General features: G+C 42.8%; 2 protein-coding genes across 4 annotated transcripts in view; both read right to left on the bottom strand.

The window, feature by feature from the left end:
* The window catches only part of atxn7l1 (ataxin 7-like 1), a 28,421-nt gene extending 11,253 nt beyond the window's left edge, over positions 1 to 17,168 (bottom strand). The window contains exons 1-5 of one of the 3 annotated variants that reach the window (XM_076722504.1): positions 17,027 to 17,168; positions 16,517 to 16,591; positions 10,717 to 10,821; positions 3,094 to 3,292; positions 2,506 to 2,942 (exon numbers count right to left, since the gene is read on the bottom strand). In XM_076722504.1, the coding sequence (XP_076578619.1) occupies positions 2,506 to 2,942; positions 3,094 to 3,292; positions 10,717 to 10,821; positions 16,517 to 16,591; positions 17,027 to 17,123 (913 nt within the window). In that variant the 5' untranslated portion in view covers positions 17,124 to 17,168. Of the gene's footprint in view, positions 1 to 2,505; positions 2,943 to 3,093; positions 3,293 to 3,845; positions 3,960 to 10,716; positions 10,822 to 16,516; positions 16,592 to 17,026 lie in introns of those variants that run through there. The other 2 variants (XM_076722503.1, XM_076722502.1) reach the window with 2 other exon arrangements.
* Positions 17,169 to 19,120: 1,952 nt separating this feature from the next.
* sypl1 (synaptophysin-like 1) lies at positions 19,121 to 27,343 on the bottom strand. The gene is made up of 5 exons (XM_076722921.1): positions 27,151 to 27,343; positions 22,449 to 22,567; positions 22,041 to 22,245; positions 21,748 to 21,939; positions 19,121 to 21,351 (listed from the first exon to the last, which is right to left on the bottom strand). The coding sequence occupies exons 1-5, from the start codon at positions 27,220 to 27,222 to the stop codon at positions 21,220 to 21,222; spliced, it is 720 nt and encodes a 239-aa protein (XP_076579036.1). The 5' UTR covers positions 27,223 to 27,343; the 3' UTR covers positions 19,121 to 21,219.
* Positions 27,344 to 27,997: the final 654 nt, after the last annotated feature.

Here is a 27,997-nt window from a genome sequence, read left to right as displayed (position 1 = left end):
CACCAAATATGAATCCAACGAAAAACTCAGAAAGTCTCAAAAGTAGTACACAGCAATGAATACAAGCAGAAACTGTTAGCAAGTTAAGGGAAAAGTACTCTTTTTTCTTAGTTTCATAGCTTTAGCCATCATTCCTACAAGATATGATAACATTTCCTGAACAAGTGTGATTTCCTGGATGCTGGGAAGCAGCGACACTGTCACACACAGGTTTGTTTACTGTGATGGTTGCACTTGAGTGCGCACTTTGATAGTTTCATATCCAATCACCCTCACATTTTCACGTTTATCTGACCTTTTCTCTTATTTAGGTTTACATTCAAACACAGGCAACTTTTATACCGTGTGACTGAAAAGCCAAGGCAAACTGATTCTGTATGAGCGTGTTCTTTTTCGTAGTTAATATTGTTGTTAGCCAGCTGTCTAATGTTTATTGTGGTTATGTTAGCTATTAGGTTTTGTCCACCAGTCACGTGACATAAAGGTTGGGTTGGTCTAATTCAGTTGTTGTTGAAATATTTTAGGCCCAGTTTGGTTAACACTAATTTTCTGGGGGTAAATGAAAGCAATTTTTCTTAAAAAACCTGCAACATGTCTCTGCCTGCTTGGTCCCTCACATCCAATAAGACGACGACAAAAGCAATCACATTGACCACGCAGACCTTAAACATATCCTCAGTTTAACCATATTATTGCTAAACAATTCATCCACTCTGAAGTTGCTCTGCCAAATCTAACTGATGTTTACCAGTGACTGTTTGGGCAATTATTTTTAACATTCACCTTCATTTTCTCTTTCAGAAGTGTTTTAGATAATATGGTTGCACCAGACCATAGTTTAAAACTTGCTGATTGTTACTGTTGCTTGCCATAATGGACTAAGTTTTAAAGCTGTATCTGGGGCTGCTGTGAAGTCCTTTCATCTCAGCACTGAAGCTGGTGAAAAGGTTGTCTTAACGTGAATGATGATCAGAAAAACAAAAATAAGTTGTAAAACCAAACTTGGATTTTTGTTATCATGCATAAAAACCTTCTAAAGGAACCATTTATTACTATGAATTGCACTTTTTGTTGAGTGCTGAAACCAAGCAGCTGAAAGTGAGTTACATGAATTTTCGTTGCTTTTCTAGTGAAAAAGCAATGCTCAGAAACACAGAGAGACCTTTGCTGCCCCACACAAACGAGCTGGCCAACAACAACCTCCGGTCAGCAGGTTATCTTCAACAGTGTTGCTGTCAGAGGGCTGTAATCTAGCGCTGGCCTTTCCTATAATCCCTGTAATCTTTTTGTGTTTGCAGTATGAGACCGTCCCGGTGGATACGGGTGGACAGGCAAACACATGCAAATGTACAACAACAACCATGCACTTAGACATAAACAAACCCAAGCACTCACATCAACTTAAAAAGGAAGTTGACAGAGAGAGAGAGAGAGAGAGAGAGAGAGAGGGAGAGAGAGAGAGAGAGGAAGATGGGTTGTGTTAATGCAGACTGAAGAAAAAATAATGAGAACAACAAGAAAGCAGAACAAGATGAGTGAGAAAGACGATGCCGAGAAAAAGGCAACAGAAAGGAGGAGACAGAAGTGTGTGAAAGGAAGAGAAATGATGCCAGAAAAGGAGTGTGTGAGAGAGGAACGAGGAGGTCGAGGCAGGAGGTGGAGAGTGAGAGGATGAAAAAATATGTATAGACACACGCAGGAGGTGGGGGAAATCTCTCAAGAAGACAAGCAGCTTTTTGGCAGCAGGAGCTCGTGAATTAGAGGGTGTAAATCAGAGGCTTGGAGCACAGCGAGACTACAGTGCAAATGAAGAGAAAAAAGACAGACGAAGAGGAGGGGAGGAAGCTGGATCGAGAGACGTGACACCAACGACCAGACCCTGTAGCATCCCATCAGAAATCTTTTTAACTTCATTGCTGTGCATGCTCAAACTGCATGTGGCATCCATGTGCATTTAAAATCAAAAGAGCTGAGAGTTTGGAGGAGTTAGAATGAGACAGAAAAAGAGACAGACATTCAAAGCTTCAGGGAGGTGGCTCTCCCTTTCCAAAGCACACAGTCTCACCCGACCACTGTCCTGTCTGCAGCCAAATAGGCTGGAAGCATTCCAAAGGATATGGAGATAAGAAACACTGAGTGTGTGAACTTGTGAGAACACATGTATGTATGTTTATGAAAGAAAATGTGTAAATCTTAAGAGAGTAATTTAATGAGCAAAACCAGAAATATTTAACTCTTCCAGCACAGGAATGCTGGTAGCTTAAAAGTTTTAGAATCAGTTTTCTGACCTATGTATTCATACGGTCATGCTCACAAACCAGCCATGAAAACACAGGCAGGAGAATGATTAAATTATTGAATGTTCCCCACTTCCACTGCACCCATGAGTTAGCAGTAGGAGACTGCGGGTGGAGTGCGTCACTGTGAAACAGGATGTTGCAAGAAAAAACATGCACAAGGATTTCACCTGGATCAGTAAAGAAAACAAAACATCTTAGGACTGACCTGAGAGTCTTTTCTGTGACCTGGAGGAAGTCTTAGTCCCATTTTGGTGCTTCTTCTCCAATGGTGATGATGACAACGGCGGCGGCAGAGCGCCAGCTCGGTGAGAGGGGGAAGGTGACGGGGAGGGTTTCCGGTCCAGCGGGGAAGGAGAAGGTGTAGATGACGGTCGTCTGTCTAGCGGAGAGCGTGCAGGGCTGGGCCGCCCGTCCAGAGAGGATGGAGATGCGGTGGAGCGCGGCGTGGATGGCCCGCTGGTGCTGCGGCCGTTCATGAGCTTCTCGCTGGACCGTTGGGAGGCTGGGGGAGTGAGGGACGCAGGTTTGAGGGAGGAGGGAGAGGGGGAGGAGGAAGATGAGGAGGTGAGGCGCACGTGCGATGCCGAGTCGGTGCGGTTGAGGCACGGCATCTTCTCCAGACTTACGACTGGAAGAGATACACTGGAGAGGGAAAGAGCGTAGTTAAAATAATGTATATTTAAATATTCTGGGAGCAGCAAGAGGAGCATTTTATGAAACTTGACCGCTCCTAAAAATGTTGTGGGGATGTGAGTTAGCCATCATGTTGAAAAGAAAAGAAGAATGTGCCCACCACGTCTTGTTCCGTGCCCCCTTTGGTGGGTAGACAGCAAGCGGCGCTTTGCTGAAGCGGGAGTGAGGGTAATCTTTCGGGACCCTGAAGGCCAGCGTGTCCCCAGGACTGGGAGCCACAGCGGGCGCCACTGCAGGTGCTTTGGGCTTCATGGGGACCAGGGGGCTCCGGGAGGGCACAGGGGAGATGTGGCGCTTCTCTGAAAACAGGTCAAGACAGAAGCAGAGAGAAAGATCTTACGTGTCAGGTCAGATAGACGGATGACATGAAAAACACAAAAACACACATTTAGATCAAGACACACTGTTGCGTTGCATCGCTAGTGGGTACTTTTTTGGATCTGGTTTGAATCTTATTAGCACCACGGTCTGGTTCTGCGAGTAGTGCAGAGTGGTATTTACACCAACTTTTTTTTTTTTTTACTCCGCTTAGGTGCCAGATGGCTGTGTTGTAACACAGGAGACAAATCTGTGCCAGAACCTTTCCAAAAAGAATGAAGTATTTACAAATCAATTAAGTGTACTTTTCTCTAATTAGCAACTTGTCTAACACCATCTGAAGTGTCCTTGTGAGATAAAAATCTGTTATTATGTGAAGTTCAAACAAGAACAACAATTAGAAATCCCTTTTGACCCAGATCTGATCAGAATACATAAGTGAAAGGATGCTGAGGCACAGATAGAAACATGGAGGGGAATAAATCAAGAGGCTGGAGGGGAAACAAGTAGGAGAGGAGAGGAGGTCACACTTACGGTTTTTGCTATGCATGTCTTTGTGGGAGAAGGGTGGGGAGGGAATGAGGGTGTGTGGTCCAGGACTGTCTGTCTCTCTCTGACTGTCTCACAGGGAAACTACACCCCAGCTACCTGAATGAAGACAGAGGGGTGAACATGTCAGAAAAAAAAACAGAGAAAGGAGGTGGGGGAAAAGACACACAGCACACACAGTAAAACAGCAGTTTGAATTGCTGACAATGACATTCACAGTTCAAAACAAAGTTCATCTGATCGACCAGCTTCAGGAGGTTAATAACCGACATCTGCAAGATCTGGCAAGATTTAGCTGATAGAGAAAATGGTGAACAGCAGCTGTTATTTGGGGATGAGATTGGCCCTTGTGGTTCGCTGAATTTCCTGTCTGCTGATAAGATGCAAATCTAAAACTGTAAGAGCAGTCAAATGATGAAAAACACCTAAAGGGAACAGCTCAGGTAGAATATATACTGGACTGCTACATTTCAAAGTTAATTACAGTGTGTGTATTTGGGAAAAAAAAACTTTACAGACTATAACGGACTTTATGTAGTCAGCATCATTGATATTTATCTTGGAAACATGAACACACATACTGTTGCAGATGAATAATGTACATTCATGCACAATGATGAACAAACACAACTACTCAAGTATGCACTCATGAGCAGAGGCACATGTGCTCACAATTACAAAGATTAACAGCAAATATACAAGTATCCACAAACATCTTTTCTCAGGCCCTGCCTTAAAATACTTGACAGAGAGTATGATATGCGCAAGCCAAGGTCAAGATAAAAAAACTCCCCAATACAACAACACGCACACACCCTCACACAGTGACAGAAACAGAGTCGCTATTAGTTTACCCCATCGAGGCCTCGCCTCAGCACCCTCAGACAGAGTTTTGCACTCAACTCCAAATCAAGAGCAAGCCCTGGAAATCAGCAACAGTTCTGCTGGGAATGCAGTTAGAGTTACATCCAGATAACTTCTATTTCTATTTCATACATACATCTCCCTCTCAAGGGCTCGCTCTGGGTAAACACTGGGGGTGACGGCCATTAGGGATGTGATGTACTCCATTAATACAGCGACTCAGACCCAACTGCTGCTGACTGGGCAAAGGAGAAGTTTGGTTTTACGAGGCAATGCTCCTTGTCCCATCAGGGAAGCACAACCCGCTCCCTTGTAACGTGTGCACAATCACACTACACAACCAAGAGCCTGGACCTGAATGCATCATCCCGCCTCCCCATCCCAACTGACAAACCCCCTTCTGACCACGTAGCACTGATGACGAGTCTGCGTGTGTGTCACAGCGTTGCACAAGTCGGTTAATGACTGTAGTAATAGTCTACTAACAGCAGCACGTTGGAACAAAAGGCAGAGCAGACAGACAGAACCACCCTGTGTGTTTGCTTAGACTGCATGAGTGCACTTGAAAGTGTGCGGCAGGTGACTGAGGGAGAGCGTGTGTACAATGTGTGTGTCAAGTGTGTCTGTGTGTATGTAAGAGATTAGCCATTGCATGCATAACAGGTGTGTGTGGGGGTATGACACCACATTGCTGACTTCTATACATCATGTGTATGTGTCTTTCCCCAAGCTGTGAGCTATATATAGTTTGTGTAGAGTGTATAAGTCTCTGTGTGCAGTATGTATATATGAGAAGACTTTGTAAGAACATAATTTGTGTAAGTGAGAATATGTATGTGTGTGTGTGTGTGTGTGTGTGTGTGTGTGTGTGTGTGTGTGTGGCAGGTGTGTAAATAGGCCAGTGGAAGTAGAGGCAGCTGCATTCAGAGTAGCAGTATCAAAGTCCACATTCACAGGTATGCAGCTACAACAGTCACAATTTCACACATTCAATCACACATTATTTCACTTACTTTCACACATTAAACACACACCATAGAGTTCAGTAAAGCTGCCCTGTAGGAACGGACTGGTAAAAGGGTGCATGTGTGTGTACTTATTCTGCAGGTGTGTACGGGGTGTTTTTTTTTTTTGTTTCCTGATCTCAGCAGCTTCATATTTTTTGAGGCAAGAATAAGGTAAATAATAAATCTGAAGAAATATGATATCAGATGTGCCCTTGCGGTTATCTGGCCAAACCAAATACAGCCTGTAGATGTGACTTCGTGGGTCCAGCTTGACCTCTTATTCAAGCTCTGTTTCTTTGGATTCCTGTTCATCTATTCAGCACACGAACAGAACATTTCTTTATATTCTGTTCCAAAATGAAAAATTGTGAGAAAAAAGCAAATCTGCAAAATGACAGTATATCAGTTAAGATGTTGATTGGGTAAATATAGACTTATACAATGTAAAATAAAAAAAAACAGTAACATGCAGGTTAAACTGTTGGCTAACAAAACTTATTAACCCCTTCACAGTTATTTTTCTCTTGTGCTTTGAACAGAACTCATCCTGTGAGTTAGGAGCCGGTTGGGAGCAAACTGTACTGATTTACAATGCATGGACGGCTGCCCAGGCAAGGTCAGTAAGCCACTCGACCACAAGGGCACCCTCACTACTACGCTCTCCTGCCTGCCTGTCGTTATGGCAATGCTGAGAGCCCAGCTGGTTGCCGATTGGCTGAGAACTCATGTGGGTGGAGCCAACGCGTGATGAGGAAGTGGAGGCTCTCGGAGCTCAGCTGGGTTTGTTTACATTGAGAGAGGAGCAGGGGAGAGAGCGAGAGAGAAAGAGATATGAGGAAATTCAGAAAAGTGTCTCTGAACTTTCTCAGTCATTTCGGTTATCGAGGAGTACTGAGTGAACAGCAGCAGGACAGAGTGTGGTTAACACCATATCTATCAAAGCAAAGGGGAGCTTTACCCATGATCCTCTACTGCAGTGGTACCAGAGGGTGCCTTAAGGATAGCTCAAGGCATCCTGCACCCGTAACCTGTCCTGTCTTTTTAATATCGACTTCCCATACAAAAACAAGGCAACATTTACATTAACTACATATTTATATTGTTTTCCAACATATCACAGGCATTAGAAATAAGGAAAAAATAATTAATAATAAAATCACCACCCTGAAATATACAGTCATGCCCCACATAAGACCACTGACAGCTCCAGGCTTGTGAACGACCGAGCCTTTCCAGGATGCCCCTTTCATAGCCAATCATGATACTGTCACCTGTTACCAGTGGAATGTTCCAAACAGGTGTTTTTGGAGCATTCCACCACATTCCCAGTCTTTTGTTGCTCCTGTCCCAATTTGTTTGAAACGTGTTGCTGCATCAAATTCAGAATAAGCAAATATTTACAGAAATCAATGAAGCTGATGAGGCTAAACATTCAATATATCATAATTGAGTATATGTTAAACAGGATTAGCGAATGATCACATTTTGTTTCAAACTGCTTTACACAGTATCTCAGCTTTTTGGGAATCAGGGTTGCGCCGATGCTCAGTAGAAGCTGGCGTTTTAATTGGCTCAGCTAATGCTTCACACTCAGCCAAGCCGCAATAACAGTAACGCAACAGCGGAATGAGCAACATCACCAGTAAACGAAACTAAGCAGAGCGTCTGTGGTTAAGGGCAAAACTTTCCAACAGACAAATGCCTACACCACAGCTCAGAAACACACACACTCTGTTACACTGCAACAAACTCAGACACAGAAATGTCAAGCAGCCCCAAACACTTGTTAAGTTAGGGGGTGAAATGAAACTGAAAGGAAATGGATGATTTTTCTTCTTTCTTTTGCCTCAGAGCTCAATTAATCTACCACTACTGAGAAAAGTTGGGAGGCGAGTAGAGAGAGAGAGAGAGACAGACACTCCTACCATCAGTAACAACACTACCCTTTCATCATATGCTCGACTTATGCACACGCAGCAGGCCACCAGCAGGGGAGACGGACTGAAAGAGTGGAGGGAAGCAGTCGTAGTGGATGAGAGAAGTGGAGGGAAGACACGGAAATATCTTAACGCAGCATGGAGTGCAGATTTATCCAAATACACGGCATCAAAAGCATGACTCGCGCACACGCACACGCACACACACACACACACACACACACACACACACACACAAACCAAATCATCAGTTGTGACTCTTGAATGCTCTAGTTTGTCACCGTGTTCAGGGCCCAAATGTGAAATAAACCCAAGCTGATCACACTAGTCCCTATAAAACACTTCATCCATCCAACACAAATCAACCATCTTCATTTCAATAATGTCTTTACAACATCCTGGTCTGTCCATAATAAGCTTTGGGGTTCACTCACACAAGTATTAAAAACAATATCTTAACCCATTTTCTCCTTTACAAGTCCATTGGAGAGAGCATGGTATGAACACTGCCAGAGTGAGGGATTTATTTGATATCCCACTGGGGCCACTTATGCTAAGAATATACATGCTTGCTTTACTCTAAGGAGATTTAAATAAACAAATCCACTAAACTGAGCAAGTCTCTGGTGTGTAAAACACAGCATATATGAACCTTTTCGAACAAGACGTGGCGTATATTAAACATCTATCCAGCACAGGGCACAGCACAGCCTGAGCAGCACAGCCTGAGCACCAAACTGGGCGTGTATAACTCTGAGCCACTGACCCCTGAGGCAGCCGACCCCCTCCTCCTCTGTGTGTGTGCATGTACATGTGTGTATTATCCATGTTGGACATAAATATCTTTACACAGTGACAGTGTGGGCCTCACCTTCCTTATGTGGACAAGACATGATTTACATTATGGGAACTTAGGTTTAAGTAAAGGGTAAGGGTTAGAGGAAGGTATATTAAAGCCTCAGTGTTCAATGCACAGGTAAAGGATGATGGCAGATCCCACAATGGATACTGGCACCAAGACAAATAAAAGGCCACTGCAATGAATAAAAATGCTTCTCAGGGTCACAACATTTCAAGCAGAATCCCCAGCAGGGAACAACTGCCCTATACTTGTTTGGATATTACAGTGACATGATGGAAACGTGCAACAATGGGAGGAAATGCATAAAACATTAAGAATATCCTGACAGGGCCAGTTCCTCGAGGCAATCCACTCAGCAGAGGTCAGGAGGAGCCTTTTTCATATCGTGACACGTTGTACTTATAATGCTTCAAATTTAAGAACGAAGTCGATTAATCAATTCAAGTGGCTGGACAGTTTGGCTTGTAGGTTACTGCACCACAGTTAAAATTAGTCGAACCACAAAAGCATATGATGAAACAAGATGAAAATGACTCAAACACGCAACTTCTCTACTGGTCTGCATGTGACTTAGCCTGCTGGTTTCCTTGTTACCATATTGTGGCCCAGAGATAGATTTGTTTTACGGGGTGCTCTCAGGAGATTCCCACTCATGACTGTGTGTGTTGGTGTGTGTGCATGAATGTGTTTTAGACCTGTTGTTGCCCAACTGTGTGCATGTCAGCAAGTAAAAATGCTGCCAACAAAAGGGGGGTGGGGGGGGGGTGGGCTGCAGGGGGCAGGAGCAGGGACAAAACAACAGTGCCTGCCAGGAGTGGGTGTGTGTGCGAGTCTCACAATGCCACTGACCTCTTTCTGCAGAGAAACAGAAAGTGAGAATGTGTGTGCGTGCAACTCCACTGGCCTCTCTCCTCTAAGGGAGAAGTGTGTGTATGTTCATTAAGCGTGACTGTGCAACAGACGGCTCAGGCTGGTGCACGTGCCGCCAACAGAAGGAAGCAGCAGCCCGCGGGCAGATGCGAGCACGCTCAGTGGAGCCACAATCAAAAACAAACAAGAGGTAGACGGACAGGGTGGAGAGCCAATGAGAGCCAGGATCAACGACCAAATACGACTGGCTACTTTCTATACATTTTTAAAAATGCAGACTTTTGCTAACTTGATGATACTTTTTTTCATGTTTAATGCATGAACGACAAGGACTGCTAGTGATGTAGAGCAACAACTCAACTAGATCATTAGGGTGTTTTGCTGAAAATCTCAGTATCCATAGCAACAAATACTGCATTTTATGAAATGATGGTAAACCTACAGGTGTGTAAAGAGCAGTGGAAAAACTCAGGAGAGCGGTACCAGGTTTAACCAGTGCTGGGAAGAAGTATTCGAATCACTTGCTACGATGCATTTTCCAGTTAATCCAAGAGGGTTTTTAAATAGTTTATTTACCTTAAGAAGTGGTTGAATTTTCTCAACCCACGAAGGAACACTTAATCTCTCAGTTTATGACAAACATTCAAAATCAGCACATTTGAGATAAATAGTTTTCACAGGACAGGAAGGGCATGAAAAATCAGAATTTGAAAAGTAACCAGTAATTAAAGGTGTCAGACAAATGTAGTGGAGCAAAAAGCACAATATTTGCCTCTGAGAGGTGGTGCACAAGTATCTCAAATCTGTACTTAAGTACAGTACTTTAGCAAATGTCCTTTTTTACATTCCAGGACTGGTTTTAACATGTGGATCAACCCATCCTCCTGTCTTCCTTTTTTAAGTTTCGGAGCACAAGAATAGCAGTCTATTTTAAAAGCATTACCTTAGGAGCAGAAATTCTCATAATTGGCTTTGTCCATATACTTATTTCTTGTGCACAACACTACATCTGGTCCATTATTCTGTAAATTATTTAGTGTTTTTCAGTTAGTGTCAGCCTGCTGAGCATTAGAAGGCATAACCAAGTGGTGCTTGTTTGTTTAGAGGATAAGCTACAGGGAGGCTATTTTTTAAGGAGTCCTGAAGGGCCAAACAGAAATTATTATATTGATCTGAATGGCTCTCCGTATGTGCCTGAGAATGTTTGTTCTGTGCCTCTGTGTGACAACTTGAGATACCCTGAGGTGTGTACTTTAGTGAAGTGTATGACTGTGTCCTGAGGTTTCTGTGTGGCACTCCGCCCTGAGGCATCTTACCATAGTGTGTGAGGATGCCCTGAGGAGTGACCACCTGATTGCAGACATGGCAGACAACAAGACAAAAATCCTGCAGTGCTGGAAACTGGCTGTAGACAAGCATCTCTGAAAAAGACACCAAGAGTGGAGACCAAATTTTAGAAAAAGAACAGGATTTCAACTGGCTCACTTTATCACATAATTAGCAGTTTCACTGTGAGTAAAATGACTCTCTTTAGCTGTAAAAATTCATCGATCGGTACAACTTTTGTTTGGCATCTGAGCTCCTTTTTGAACTGATTCACGTCTTCAACATGGATTAACATTTCAGGAGAATTCACTTCCGATGCAAACAGTCAAAGTAGTGCCTGCTGGTTCTTCTATTTATGCACCCTTTTTAAGTGACACGAGTGAAAATTTGAGGGTTTGACATGCAGCAAAGGGCCCCAGGTTGGGAATCAAGCCCTGGCTGCTGTGGTAAGGACACAGCCTTCATAATGTAACTCTACCAGGTGAGCAACGGGGGCGCCCCACCTGTTGTCGCGATCATAACAAACAATTCACCACAGACACATGGAGGATAATGTTTGCTCTCATCACTAAACTGACAGGCATGAACACACACAAACTAGCATACAGCAACATCTTGTCTGCAGTTACAACACATACCCCACCCACTACACGAAAACTGAAGATTAATGGAAATATTGTGGAAAAACAAATAGGTCCAATAGAAAATAGCTATTATCTCTTTTGGCTAAGCTTTGAGAACCTAATCTTCCTGTACCCAAACAGGCTCTGCTGACAGAAATCACAGCATATATTAGCATGGGGCTTAAGCCAGACTCGCTGTGGGGAGGTGGGGTGTGAGTGGATGTGTTTGTTTGTGAAAGCTCGCAAAGGAAAAACTGGAGAACGTGTGGGTGTCTGACAGTGGATCTGTGCGTGTCATCGTGACCTTGCATTGCTGGCGAGTCATCTGGGAAGCCGAAGAGACCGGCAGTGCTGCTTTGCGTGCATCAGTGTGTGTGTGCAGCGAAAATGATCTGCTGGATCACTCAAGGTCAAAGCCATCTTATACACATATATATACAACATGAGCTTGTGCTTATGTACATGATGTAAAAGGTCAAACGGCTTCATTATGCATACTTTAAGTGTTAGATGACACACACACACACACACACACACACACACACTGAGATTGTCATGATCACTGGTAGGAATATTTCATTACTTTTGAATTATATTAATACTAATTGAAGGCTGCTGTTAAACAAATACTGAAGACTAATGAGACTGAATCAAATTAAGGGCTCCACAGTAATACCAAGGCAGTAAAATAAACTGATCTTTGCAGCTGAGGAAGACGCTTTCAAACCAGACCTCGAGTTGGATGCTGAGCAGTTGCGCTGAAGCAGTTAGCGGTAAGATGCTTTGCCTAAGTTCACCTTGTCAATACAGAGAAGGAGATTATTTGTGACTTATTTCCCGTGGCCCATCATGTCTAAGCATGCTCCTGGATTTGAGCCACAATTCAAACTGTCCGCTACCCATGTTTGCTGAACAACAACTGCTTTCCCTCGCGAGCAAATAAACTGTAGTGTTTGATTTTGACTTAACCGAAAGCGGCCTGATCCGAGCCATAACGCAAACACAAAAGGAAAGGTGTGGCTGAATGTGAAAACCAACTTTTAATTATTGTCCTTGTCATCAACAGCTTGCTAAGTGGTGAGGACTGTTAACTTTGTACCGTGAGCAGTTGAACAGAGAGAGTGGAAGCACGGCTGCAGGTTAACCCAACCTGCCAAGTGGTTTCTGTTCAAAAAGTAGATACTACTGTGTTTTTCCTGCAATCATTTTCAGGGGGAAATGACATTTTCTTGGCGACAAACTATCAGCAGAGCCAAGCCAAGGCGAAAAAAAAAAAAAAGGAAAAAAAATTATGGGAAAAAAATTTGCAGTTTGCAGTAACAGAATAGTGGGAGTGCTGCAAAAAAAGAAGCAAGAATGCAATTTCCTCTGCATCTGCCAAGTCAAATGCAAACTAAGTGCGTAGCCTATTTCTGCAGCCTGAACTGAGTGTCTCTCAGGCCAACTGCCACAGGCTGCCAAATGACTGACAGGCCAGAAAATGACCTACAAAAACATCAGTCACTGGTGAATAAGCATGTTTAGAGCTACTAAAAACAATGTATCATTGGACCCTGATTACATTTAGAGTAAGTAATTCAACTTCCCATTGGTGAATTCGGGTTTGGAAGGCAACTTATATGACCTTACTGATAAACAAAAGGGCCTGAAAGCAGTGACTATTAACATGAGAGGAAAAAGAGAACAAGAAGTTACTCAGCCCTGCTCTAGAACACTGTGGTCTGGCTGACAACTACCAAAGAAATAATGCAACAGTAACATAGAAACAGTGACATATTTCACTCAATAAGTGGCGTACAATGACCCAACTTAGGGGAAATCTTGGGGATAGGAGCCACTTTTAAGTGTTCACTGTGTTACACAAAGTTAGACAGGAGGGCACAGGCCACAGCTTCGACTGAGGTTGTTTTTTTAACTAGGACACCGGATGATTATTGGTACTGCACCAAAATGTCTAACAGAGTAAACAATCTTACCAGTAGTTGGCTGGCGGCTAATGTTGCAGACTCATGGCTACAAACTCAACTAGTCTCTCCATTTTTAGCAAAATGCAGCAGACACAAATCTGGGTTAAACTTGGGAGAGAAGATGGTTCTGGGATCCTGTATTAAGACAGTCCCAAGTATTCTTTTATAAAATAAGAGTTAGACTGTTGGTTGGTGGAAAAAAGTAAGTGGCTTATTATTTTTCTTGTGAGTAAACCTGTTTACAGCCGCAATAAAAACAGCATGCCACAAGGAGAAACAAAACAACTGCTCTGTGTTATGATGAAGAATCCACCATTTAAAACCGACTCCTCCAAAGTTATTACTGTATAAAGTTTCAAACTATCAGTTTTCAAGTAGGAGTCATGTGATCATCAGGCGTAAAAGCCGGGATGAGAAATGAACTGTTGCCAGGGAAACTACGATATGAAGCCATTTATGAAACAAAGCATAAAAAGGGTTTCACTGGTAGATCACAAGTGAAACCAGAGTTATAATCGAACATTTATGCTGAATACATTAACAGCTAGTACATTTAATTTTTCCAAGATCATTCCATTCCCATATCTATTTAGGGAACCAAATTTTGATTTATGCATTTCTTTTTTGTCACACATTCCCTTTACATCAAACTCTGCTTCACTTCGGACAGCATGCAAGGCTTTTAGGACTAAACCATATGATTCTTTTCATGATCAATTCATCCGGAGATTATTTTCTTTATGAATCAATTGTTTACCCTGAGGTGAGGTCTTCAACTTAGGGTCCAAAACCCAAATACATTCAGTTTCTTGTCAAATAAGCTGAAGAAAAACAGAAACTCATCACAGGCTAGAGGCTTGATCCAGTGAATGTTTGACATTTTTGCTTGAAAAATGACTTCATCAAAACACTTGTTGATTAATTGCTGACAAATCGCTCTTCAGGTTTTTGGATTTTTTTGCTTTAACGCTTTTTTCATTAGGCGTTGTGTCACGCATCTCGAATCTACCTCATTTTACAGCATTTGCAAAAAGTACAAGAAATGTGTGCATCATCTTCTTTGACTGGATTCAACAGTTGGCAGGGTAATGTGACTAATATCAAGCTGAAATCATTTGAATGCCTTTTACTGAATGACTAATTTAGAGTCGTCTGCAAGATAAGAGACGTTTTTAAATCCTCATAGGTTTCGAACACCAGAGGAAACAGCTCATGTCCTGCCATAGCTTGCACAATGTAGTATGTTCCCTTCTGTTCATGCATACTGCAGTTTAGTACATTTACGCTCCAAACACATTTGGCATGGGGTAGCTCTCAAAGCATGCTTGCAGAGATATTTTCAGCATACTACTGACATACTGTACCTTGAGGTTAATAACAGTATGTTCCTGATGACTCCCATCCCTACTAAAGACATTGGTAAACATACAAATAGCAGCATTACAGCACTGCCTATTTCTAGTGAGATGATGACAGTGGCTGCCAGTCTAGCTCGACTAAGTTGCTGTTGGCTGTCATCATCTCTGCTGTGTGTATGCGTGCGAGCGTCAAGAGAAAGAGACACAGACACCAATCATGTCCTGCACCACACACCAATTACTGCCAACCTGGCCTCACCATCTACAAATATGTGTGTGCACTGAAGTGTCAAGTGAGTAAACATGTAATTTATGAATCTACGATGAATCACACTACTTTCTTCGAGATACAAATTAACAAATAAAGCATTTAAGACGTGTTTCCCTGTGGGTGTCTGTGTATGCATATCGCTCTCAGCAGGCCTTCGTGTCATGTTGCCAACAGATCAGCAATTCTGAGAGAGCAAGATGATGCATGTGTGTGTGTGTGCGTGTGGGGGGTATTTGACCAGTGAGAGTCAGAAGAGAGTTTCCCCGGCTGCTTGTGTGCGTCAGTGTGTCCATACGAGGGCTGCAGCACGCTCCAACTTTCAGGGATGACTCAAGTGTGTTAGTGTGCAGCGCGTGCTCCTGTGGGTATTTATACACACTGAGGTGTGGAGGAACTCCTCTGGCTCTGTACCCACTCACTGCTTGGGGCCACCCCACAACCCCCTCCATGCGCACTTACACATGATGTATAACTTTAAGCATAAACCCAAATGCAACACAATAAAAAAAGAGAGTGACAGCCATACACAAGCTGAGCCTGTTACGGACTCTTAGTGGTGCGTCAAGCACACACTATAGATAATATATACAAATATACCAAAAAATACAACACAAGCACTTCTACTGGACTGCTGATGATAACGGTAGGACTATCAAATAGGTAACATATCCATTGATTACTGACCTACAGTTTGTTTGGGCTACATTTAATATTATATTCATTTATTGCCAACAGCACAACAGCTTACCTAAACCTATTAATATGCTGTTTGATGCACATTCCACTGAACCAAATATAATGAAGGCACTTCAGATTCACCCACAGGGGACACCTACACCTGGCTTTGTGTTGAAAGACCCAAACCATCCAGATCACAGGATGTATATAACAGCTACTGGTTAATATTTAATGGTGTCCTCATTAACTGTAATTTTAATTCTGTTTCGTCTTTCTAATGATACAGGTAGAGCTGAAATGACTGGTTTACTAATTGATGAGTCAATCGACAGGCAATGAATTGACACTCGATTCATAATTAATTAATCATGTTTTCAAGGAAAAAAAAAGACAAATGTTGTCTGGTTCCAGCCTCTCAAATGTAAAGATCTGATGCTTTTCTTTGTCATACATGATAGTAAACTGAATCTATTTTACTTTGGGAGAGCTGGTCAGCATAACAGGCAATTCTGAATGCATTACCATGACAATTTTTCAGAATTTTCTGATGTTTTATGGGTAACAGATTAATCAACAAATGGAGAAAATAATCATCAACTACAGCCCTCGAAACAGGATACTTACTGTATCACAGATTTGTACTTCAAACACATAGCAGGTAATGTTTTTTTCCCCCTTCAAAGCTCATATCTAAATTTAAGTGCGTAACAGATATTTTAAAAGTATGTATGAAGCATCAGTGATACCCAGTGTTAGTGATTTCTGTGAGAAGAGGTCAAAAATAGAAGTATTCTGGCATCATTAATGCTGCACAGCATGTGCAACAAAACCATAACAAACCATCGTCATCTACGTGACAGCGCTGAGTATCTCTCCGAGTCTAACTTCCTTACCTTCTTTGCCGACCTCCACGGCTTCACCGAGGCAGTAAAGCTCTTTCTCGTTGTTATCCAAAGACGAGTCTGCGTCTGAAGACACACAACAAAGCCACTTACAAACACATTCACAACAAACTTTGGGGCCATGCGTGGAGCCATGCTGGTCCGAGGCTGGCTATCGGGTTAGCATTAGCTTGCTAGCGCCTGAGCTGGCTTCCTAAAGCGAGTGAAGCTGTCAAAGCTAACAAACTTACAGCTGGACAGTTGAGGATACGATTACTGCACGCGCCGCTGGTACTAACTCCGCGCGGTAACGGTTAGCTTTGCTGGCGCGCCCGTGCACGACTGTTCAAACAACCCATTAATATTGCATTTCGTAGTAATATTTTTGACAGTTACTTTGCTGCGCTTTGACAGACCTTGCATGGTGGAGGTGCTTACTCAACTCAATCACAGACAGTTGGACCACGCACTTCCCGACAGTTTGTCCGCAAAAACAACAACGCTACCGACGTGCGAACTTACTGTCAACAAAATGTAATTTAGCCGCACTGACGAAGGAAGACCAAGGCTCGCAAAGGAAGGTATCCAGACTTGGTATTTGGCGATCCAGTGTCGCCATTGCTCTTCCTTCTTGTTGCTTTGCTGAGAGCCGTTTTTTCCTCTCTCTCCTTCGCACGCAGCAGGCTAAAAACGAAAGAACGAGATACGCTGACGTCGTCGTCGGCGAGCTTCGGCTGCGTTCGGCATCCGTCGGAGGGTTGAGAGGTTGAGCGACAGACAGGGAGCTACTCCCGAGTTCAAAAGTTCAGCATGCGGGTACAGCCCAAAGCATATTGACATTATACAGGTTTCTCACTATAGTGCGAATACGTTATGTTGGATTAGAAAACATTAGAATGTATTTACAATTAATTACAAGTAAGGTTGAGGCGTTTTACAGTGTCAGTGCTGAATGGCCACTGGTAGGCCTTTTAACTACAAAGGGGAGATTTATTAGTAGGTTATTCATATTTGCTGGCCATTTAAATTCTATCAAAAATAGGTGAAATTCTCAGTCAACTGTTCTGGAATGACACAGTGTATCAGGTAGACCTACTTAATATACAAGTGTCTACACTGTATATGATGTCTATGCTGAAAATAGTGGCAAGTGGGCATTTTGTTAATATTAAAAGAAGTGATTTGGCAGCAATGAACATGGCTGTGCTCCTTTATGATCTAGACTGAGAACAGAAACATTAGGCCCTTGTTTGAACCTAAAAATGTACCAATGCTAGATTCAAATCTTCTCTCCGCTTCATTAAAAGAAATTAGAGTACTATGAGGGCTTGCCAGGAAGCTTGCACAGTAATGGCTATAATGGATTTTGGAAAGAGGAGGTCAGACATATGAATAACACTAAAATCCCTTTACTACCTAACATTATGGCGTGAGTGGCTCAGATTTTATTGCAAGGTTACAGCTGCAGCATTACTACGACCTGTTTAATTCTGTGCATATTTTGATTTGATTTGGCTTCACTGACGGCCTAAAAAAGTTTGAATGATTAAGCAATGACACCTATATATCATGACCAGTAGCTTCCAAACTCTGGACACTGGGGACAACCAAGGGTTCCCCAGCAAAATCCACAGTTTGATTTTCAGTGTATCTTATATCAGAATCAGTTATCCTTTCTTTTACAAGTGTTAATAACAACAAAAATATTGAAATTGGGTGAACAGATAAAAAGTAGGATTTGAAGTTTCATCTACATCAGGCATTTATAAGAATTTTATGGGGGACATTGCTGATTAAATATGTCTCAAAAAAGTGTCCCAGGATGTTTAGCTTCTCGAAGTGGCTCAGTAGGTCAAGCTCACGGCACTGCATTGACCTCTTGTGGCTGAAAACCGAACCTGCATTTCCAGTGGAAACTCCGGTTAGTCTGCTTTTCCTGCAACTTAATGTCAATTAGATGACAATATATGATGAGGGGTTGGGCTGGATTAAGCACTCTCTCGCACGCACAACACATACACAAACAAATAACCTACTTTGTGTTATGAAACCTGAACAGACCTTAACAATCCAGTGGCTGCAAGCCTGTGATCACATGATGCGGCACGAAGTCGTCTGTTTGAGCTGAATTAGAGTGTGAGAAAACCAGAGAAGGGTGGAGATCCAGAGGAAATAGCAGCCTTAAAGGAGGGGAAGGAAATGACTTTGATTAGCTTGTACTAATATGTCCCATTCACATTCAAATGATAATGTGTGGTTGTCTCTCTCACACACACACTTTCTGTTCCTGATCCTCTTTCCCACTCACACATAAACATACAAAGCAGGACTCGACCACAATGTTGTGTTTGTTTCCCAACACAGTGATCATTGAGGTGGCAGGACAAACCAGGAAGTCACAAGACAAACCCGGAAACACAAAGTACCATTTTTCTTTTTACATAATGGCGGTTTTGGGTCGCTGATGCTGCGGCGTCTTTGAACGCTTTCACTCTTTTATTCAACCTTCCTGACTTCCTCAATTTTCAGATGCGTAAACCTGAACCACCTGCGCTGCACTCACAGACACACAGAAATACAACCACACAGACTGCAGATGACAAGGACGAAGAGATTAATGAAAAAATCATTTTTATTGAAAAAAACAAAGGCACACTGGAATTGTGCAGGTCACAGAGTGAGTATGTCTCTCTTGAATATGACAGTTTGGCAGGTTAAATGCATAGGAATCAATGACAAAGCTAGAGCTTCTTGGACGATGATTACAGCAGTGCAGAGGCATAACCAGTACACCAGACACATTTGTTGTTTCAAACTGTTTCTATTTGCATCATCCCACTTCCATTTTTCCTATATCAAAAGGCAACAGACGAAAAATAAACGAGAAATTCCTTCAAATGATCATCTACACATGCGGGAAATGAAAAAGAAGACAAAAAAAAGTAACACAGTTTATAAAATACAACACCAGCTCACAGTTTTGGTGTCTTATGACAGGATTTTCAAAAACTAGACAATCAAAAAAAACAAAAAACAAAAAAACAAGACAGGCCGGACACAAATAACTGATTTATCTTCACGTGGAGATATGGAATAAGCTGAAACAGTCAGGAAAAATAGTGCTTTGGCAGATTTGTTTAACAGTGATGCAAAAAAAAGTGATGAATGAACATTAAAATTAAGTTAAGAGGAACTCACGACTACCTTCATGATGATATCAACAAACATTTTACATTTTTTTTTTTGTTTAATGGCACAATCAAGGAAGGATTTCAGCTGGTACCGAAGCAGAGACTAAATAAATCAAAGCCTTCGAGAGACTCCAAACTTTGGCTGCACCCGCACGCCACAGCCAACTCTCAATCAACTATTCCTCATGGATTCACACTCTCTCAGTGCTTTTAAGGACAGCGGTTTAAGCACCATAACACAAACGCACTGTGCATGTTGTGATCATACACTGAATGTACAAAGTACCTCCCTGATGTTTGGATGAGAGGATATTTTACACAGGAAGCGTCTTCAGGTCAAAAAGCAGGCATTGTCTTGATCAAGACTTTTACAAGGATTCAGTGTGCTTCACAAAAACAGGGCACTAGTTTTGTTAATCTGTAATCCTCGTTAAATTTCGTCTTGACGTTGCAATACCTGCTAGCCACCAGTAGAGGGCTAGTGGGATACCTGTGAGAGAGGCCGTGAATCACAGACTGAATGAATGTTTGAGTGAGTCAGTTTTTTTAGATACAGAGGCCGCTTTTGAATCTAAAAATAAACAAAACATGCATGGCTCTATTTCAAGACCAACATCACATTTATTCAACATAGTTTACGTCAAATAAAATACAATGAACGCGATTCAGAAATTTGGCAATACCGAGGACTACGCTTCAAAGTGCACCGCAGACATCTGTCTCACCCTCTCTGTTACCCTGACAACCTCTATCACATTATCCCCATTGCTGCAGATGTTATAAAATTAAATCTTGTGGTTGGTTTTATGCCATAGACAAAGAGAGGAGTTCAAAGTACCTTACATTCATCAGTATATAATTAAGCATAATAAATTGGGCCAGTATCCTAAACTTGGTTCAGAGAGATAAGGAAACCTCTCCTCACACACTCATAAGCCTGAATGCTGCTATAAAGCTCAGGTTTAAAAGGCCTATTTGGTCATTGAGCACATATCTGCTTACTAAAGCATAAGAGAAGCCCCGTTTAGAAGGTTTTGACACACTGCTTGCATTGGTGTTGCTGTAGTGTATGAAACAGGTAAAAAAAAAAAAAAAAAAATACAAAAACAACAAAGGCTAATCAACACATGAAACTTTGTCCTCTTACTGCTGCAGGGTTGCTTGAGCCCTCAGAGGAAATCTTTTGGGAAATGCACATTGCTCTTAGAAGCGTTCTCAGGTTAAGAGTGCCGCGAAATGCAGTCATTTTGGGTTACGAGATGCCAATTCAGCTGTGTGTACTACCTAGACAGCTGCGACTGCATTCATGCACCCAAATCCATCAGTTTTTATCCTTCCTTTTGCCTGTCTTCATCATCTTCACAGAGGATTATTTTTTGTAATAATGTCGTCATGTGCATGGGGTGTACGTGCTCGAATTGTGTTGTCTGTCCTATGTGTGGTGTGTACTTGTGGATTTCTGTGTCTGTCAGTATGTGTGTGTGTGTGACCGTGTGTTTGTGTTGCTTTACGGCGTACTGAATGTTAGATGGGTGCAGGGACCTGCTGCCTTCCAGGTCCGGGCTGAGAGGAGAATTTCTGGGAGTGCCAGCGTGTCTCCTTGTACACGAACCAGGCGTTTCCCGCCCACACAAACATGTTGAGGTAGCCAAACACCTGGAGGAATGCACAGAGAAGAAAACAGGTAGTAATAATGCTAGAAGGAATAAAGGGACACTTTGAGGAGCTGAACAGTGGTGACATTTGTGTTCATTCCAACAAATTTGCTTTGGACTTGTGACACAGAAAATATTGAGCAGAGCACATTGTCTGAGGAAAATAAACTGTTATTGCTCAGAGTCTCATGACTGGGAGTCAGGCTTTCTACAGGCTAATGATTTGGATTTATAGGTCAGAGTAACACCCAGACGGCAAAGAAGTTCACCAACAGCGGATAAACTTTCACAGTTTTATCACAGAAATGAATGGCAGCTGAAGTGAACACCCACTGAAACTGGGGCAAATGTCACCAAAATCTTCTCTTGTGCAAAGCTGCTCTGTATTTCTTCTCACCACAGAGATGTTGAGGGTCCGCAGGTTGGCGAATTCTGTGACCTCGCAGGTGATGTTGCCCCCCTTGCAGAGCGCCAGCGTGGCGCCGATGCCCTCGGTGTCAGTGGCATCCTTCACATTCTGCAGGCCCTTCGCCCAGGCGGACGAACACACCAGCCACAGGAAGACCAGGATCGCTGTGATCACAAAGTCCTGGAGGCAAGGATGAGAACACACCAGCTCCATGAATTTCTCTTGAAATACCATCATTTCCGCAGCTTGACAGACAGCTGACCAGCAAGATCAATACTCACAAAAATGGGTCCAAAGTCAGAGTCCTTGTAGACATGCATGTAGCCTAAATACACCAGCAGAGCCACCATGCTGTACAGGAAGCAGACGATGGCGATGCCCACGAAGAACTCCGCTGAGGAGGCCGAGTCTCCCACCATGTGTGTCGTCGTCACAGAGTGGTTACAAATAGTGGTGTTTCCCTCAATGAGTGGCACCTGGCTTAACCTGGCCGTGAAACAAGATGCAAAGTGAAAATCATCAATCTTGCTGCATTTCGATGGCCATTCCTTCAAATATTGTTATGTAATGAATTCACAATGATCTGTGCTGGTGGTCCTCTTGAAAATGATAATGTAACTGATGTTAAATGACATTTTAACCCTGTTCCTGACATTTAAATATCACCAAAACTCGGCTGAGATTCCCACCTAAATGGGTAGTGAAAGTTGGCGTTGAGAGTTTCATTCCTGCCATCGCCACAGAAGACAGATACGATGTTCCTCCCCGAGTATCCACCGCAGCTTCCAAAAGCAAATATGGCCGTGAGCTGAGCAGACAAGAGAGAGCGAGAGATTAGGGGAATAGTTGAGACTGATGTGAGGAAAAAACCCTGTGCAGCTTGGCAGAAATAAGACAAAAAACCAAGACAATTAAGATACTGGAGATTTGTTTAAGAGCAGGGGATGATTTTCGGTTTCTATGCAGACAATACAGCTTGAAAGCGCAGTGTAATGTCACCAGAACTTCACACCCTGAAGAAAGCTGGCAGCCTAAAACATAACGTCAGCAGCAGAGAGCCAGAGGGACCAACAGATGGCCTGCATTTTAGTCTTACAAACAGCTGAAAATAAAACTCTACTACTCAACAATTTTTACAAGATCAGTTTTCATCCTTTGAGTCCTCTGCTGTTCTGCTGGAAACACCCAATGCAAGCCACATTTCTCATTGTGTTCAGATAAAAGAAAACAGCCGTGACAACAAAAATCTTTTATTTGTACCATTTTCTATGTTCTCCTGACACCTTATGTTACTTCTAACATGTATGATTTGATTTTATCTCATAAAATAAGGCTTACACGCCTGCGCTAATGCTGCTAAACATTTCTTAAATTCCTCCTTGCAGAGGCAGAAAGCATCTGACTCAGCGTGTGGGTCATGTGACACTAATACGCTCCTTAAAACCAACACATACTAAATTCTTTTAGTCAGGGAGGCTGCTACTGAGCTCAACCTTCAAACTGCAGTAGGCGTGACGATAATCATATAATTCGTGGGTACTGAGCTCATTCAGACTCTCACTGATATCAATTTACTCATACCTCACGGGTAATGATGATCTGGCAGGGAAATATGCACGATAAATCACAGCATACTGCAGAGGAAGATTTTGTTCTTCTCCAGTTTTCACACAGTCCCCACATGCGTAACTTCATGCGTCCACACATCATCACACACTGACTGAACCTTCCGGCACAACAGACGGCTGCGCTACAGTACAATGCTACTTCAAAGATTAACGACAAACCACAGAGCAACTGTGTGGCTTCTCAGGGCAGGCATTTTGACCCTTTTACAGTGTGTGGGCTAAGAAGAAGCAAGCATTCAGCTCAGGGATCGTATGTCTTAAATAAATACGGCTAACGAATCGGAGTCAAGAATCCAGAGGGTTACAGAGTCATATTTTACCATCTCTGTTTCCCAAGAAACGTCTTAATGCTGTTGGTTTTGGCCAGCTGGGGACATCGCAATACGCCGTACACAGCACTGACAGATATGGTGAACATGCCATTATCATACATCTACATTTGTTTATCTACAGCATTTAATTCTACCTTACTGGTGCTATTAAAAACATACAGGACATAATATTACGCAATGTAATTGTAACTGGTAATAATGATGATGTAGATGAACTTTTGTGGTATTTCTGTTGTGGCAGACAGCATGCAGCGGAGAGGAAGTGGACTACATCATGTGACCTTTGATTCACACATCACGACCTGCGCCACAGGACACCTCAAACAAAAACATTCAAAAACAAACACGTTCGACCGACCTCGTAAATTCTGCTTCATCAACACATGTACTTAACGCCCTTGAAAAACGCTTACGACGACCCACCTCGACTTTTAGCCTTTGGCGTCTCACCACGAGACCCACACACACATACAGTACTGTACGCCTGCACACACCCACGCGTACACACCTCCAGATGTTTCTCCAGATGTCACTGGCTGCCACTTCCTGTTTTTCTGGCTACACACCACAGCAGGCTACTTCTCTCACATTCTTGTTTCACCGACTCTGCCACTCTCCCCCTACGAGGTCGCGGAGCCTCGGCATGCAGGACCATAAAAGCCAGCGTGGACCAGACGCGCACACATCGACATCTTAATTCTTTTGTTTATGCTCACATTTTCAAACAGAGCATAAATACCGGACTGCACAAACACTGCGCGACAGTTTGTCATGTTTCCAGTATCATCGCTTAGTCCAAATTAAGGCTGCAGATGGCACCTTCTCCAAACATGGCGACCCCCAGACTGTGGACATACAGAACTGTCTTGCCTGTCTTTCCAGTCATCTGCAAAGCACATGGTGCCAATGCATGGACAGTGCAGGGACTGTCAAATAGCTTTCACTCGTAACCACGCTGTGAGACAGGATATGTAATTTGCATACAGAAACCACTCTCATATGGCAAATGTTTCAGGCTCCTGCATGTGATGCAAACAAAGAAAAGAGAAATATTCCTTCTAGAATGACCTGGAATCTGGTGAATATCCCCATCAGTCTGAAATACCTTCTAATCAGCAGTGTTCCTTTCAGTTCTTACTCAGAGGTCACTGAGTCCAGGTCAGCCTGACCAAAAACCCCAAAGCCACAGGAGCGTGTGCCTGTTTTGTCACCGCAGTTCCTTCAGGAGCCCAAGCAACCAACCATTCTCGACCTGACATCGGCACAAGTCCAGAAAGAGAGGAATAGCTAGCATTTGTTACTCCGAGCCCCTCTTCCTGTTTACTACTGTGTGGGAGATAATATCTAGGGAGGTATGAGTGTTTAGGCCAAACCACTCATGTGCCAAGTACTTTTTCACTTAGATCACTCAAGGTGAATGGACGTTGGGTAAAAATGTTGGATTTTAGACAACCTGCTGGACGCCGTCCACTTTCACTGACAGCAGTGGAATGAACCATCTGTCAGAACTCCACGATGATAACATCACAATACTGTTTCCACTCAACTGCTATGTTTAATGTATGTCCAGAATCCATTCGCTGCTGCTGCCTGGAGGAAGGATATACAGTGTCCTCCATGCATCGTTTCAACAGTTCTGTTATTAATGGAAGGTTTGCTGAGAGGGAATGCTCCAGCTTCATGTTATATACATCCCTGACTGACAGAGATTTGATTATGTTGACCCCAATTAAATAATTAGGTGTTTGTTACAATGTGGAGGTGACATTTACAAAAAGCATGAAGCAGCATTACTGATTAATCTGCCTTTTATTTTCTCGTTTTACTGATTAATCGCCTGCTCCGTAGAGCATCAGAATAATGAGAATAATAAAACATATGTTCCAAATGCCGTGCTTCGTCTGATCAACTGTCTAAGACCCAAAGATCTTCAGTTTATTATCACATCAGACAAGGAAGACCAGTAAATCCTCACAACTTTAGAACCGGAAACAGGGGACTCTTGGGCATTTTTGCTTGAAAAATGACAGCATGAACAAAACTCAAGTATCAAAAACAAATGCAGCCATGAAAAAGTGCTCATGCAAACCTGAAAATGAAGTATTTTCCACTTTTTATCTGTATTAGTGCCACTGCATCTCAAATGCGGTACGACCTAATGCACTATTAAACTATTGTATAAATTCATTCATTCAATTCAATCCTGAAATGGAATATATTTTCAAAACAATCCACCAAATGCTGGTTCCGATAATAAAAAACTTTGTATTCAAGTATCAAATAAATCATTGTTGAAGAATAGCTGATTCTCAGACAGTGACATCCTGTTTAGTGTTTGTTAAACTGTTTGGTATCCAGCCTAACTTTCCTGATGTGTCCTGAAGCTGCTCAATGATGTATTATACAGCCCTTTCTACGCACTATTGGGTGGGCTGGGACCCCTTAATTACCTCATTAGACTTCCCTGCATAAAATGAGTGATTATGAACGTAATTTATCATGCGGAACCATGTGAATAACAAAATATGTCAAGTTAAATAAGGGTTGCATAAGGCCAGAACAGTAACACACACACACACACACACACACACACACACACACACACACACACACACACACACACACACTTGTCCTGGGTCAGATGACTGCAGCTCTATACCTCTGTGTGAGTGTGTGTGCGCGCGCTTCATGAGAGAAACTGCGGCTGAGCTGCATTACCCCACACTGACCCAGTTATGTAGAGCAGAACTGATGACTGGACTTTCCCTGACAAACTTTCATGACAGACTGTGTGTGAGCGCGGCCAAACGTTTTGCAAGCTCCCGCACAGTTATTCGGAAGGTAAATTATTGGTGGGAGATGCATTAATCTGTAACTGTGCCGTCTGAAGGGCAGGCCCGTGCATCCCAGCAGAAAGGACCCAATGGAAGTGGACATAACTGAACCGCAGTTTTCTTTGTTGAACACACCTTCAGTGCGAAAGATCTGAATTTAGAGTGCAGAAAGATAAAGTAAAGCAAAAATATGATCAACAAAAACCTAAAATATTGCAATAATTGGCACATTATGGGATATTAACTTGTTATTGGTTCGTGATAAGCATTAAAGTTTACATTTTCAACTTGAACTGAATTACATGGCTGCACGCATTTTATTGATTCTTGAAAGTGTAAAACTTCATCGCTGCAGATGAAAAAAGATAAAGAAAGTTGATGTAAGCTTTCTATGGATGTATGGAAAAAAGTCATGCTCATGTTTGTGCAGTATAAACATTTTTTCCCCCAATCAGCATTTATAAAAACGTCCCCCTGATTTCTCTCAAGGGGGAAAATCGCCGGGAAAAGGGAAAATCCAGGGAGCAAGAAACGCACTGAACCTCCCTGTCCTCCGGGTATGACACAGATTGACACACACACACGCATCCAACTTACCCACTCCACCAGTTTGACGAAGCCTAGAGGCTCCTTCAGCGGCGACAAGTTCAGCCGAAATCCGGTCATCATGATTTTGCTTCTGACCCAGAATCTTTATCCAGTTGTTCCTAAACTGTGGATGTTGGTCCAACAGGGAGGAAAAAGGGGGAGTTGTTTGACAGAATGACGTGGTTTTACTGCCAGCGCTGCAAAAAATGGCCAGCCCAAGTTATCCAAAGTGAGTTTTACAAGCCAACTTTGCGCCAAAGCGACTAAATCTAATTTCTGCCACGGAGCTGAGGGCGTTCGATTTACCGAAAAATACAGTTTTACGCGTTTCCGGACCTTTTAGCAACAAACGTGAACGGAAAAGCTGAAAGTTGAGTGGGATATTTTTTGCAGTGTATCTGGAAAAACGAGTTCCTAACGCTCCGCTTGGGGATGCGCAAAATACGCAGGCGATGTTGCGAATAAAGAGCGTAAAGTGTGCCAAATTACGCGTCGCTTTTGGCTATGAAGCGTCATGTGTATTTGGTTACAGGAAATGATGCTGATTGAAAAAGCGTGTCCACACTATTGCAAGAAAGTTTCGTCTTGTTTCCGCTGCAGCTGGAAAAAAACTCTCCATCTTTCAAACGATCATGTAAATAAAATACCACAGAGACAGCTGGAAATACGTGCAGCTACCACGGAAAGTCCATGCGCAGTCACATCAGCAGACCCCCACACCAAAGCTGCAGCTCAAGCAGCAGAGCGCATCAGAAGCGTCCTCCTGAGTTTTCACTGGATCCATCCGCTGGAGGACGCAGGCTGCCTCCTCCTTGCTGAGTGTGCAGTTACGGCGTAAACGCCTCTTTTGGTGCTG

The sequence above is a fragment of the Chaetodon auriga genome, chromosome 22, assembly GCF_051107435.1.
Source record: "Chaetodon auriga isolate fChaAug3 chromosome 22, fChaAug3.hap1, whole genome shotgun sequence".
NCBI lineage: Eukaryota > Metazoa > Chordata > Actinopteri > Chaetodontiformes > Chaetodontidae > Chaetodon > Chaetodon auriga.
This window is presented reverse-complemented; position numbering and strand designations above follow the sequence as displayed.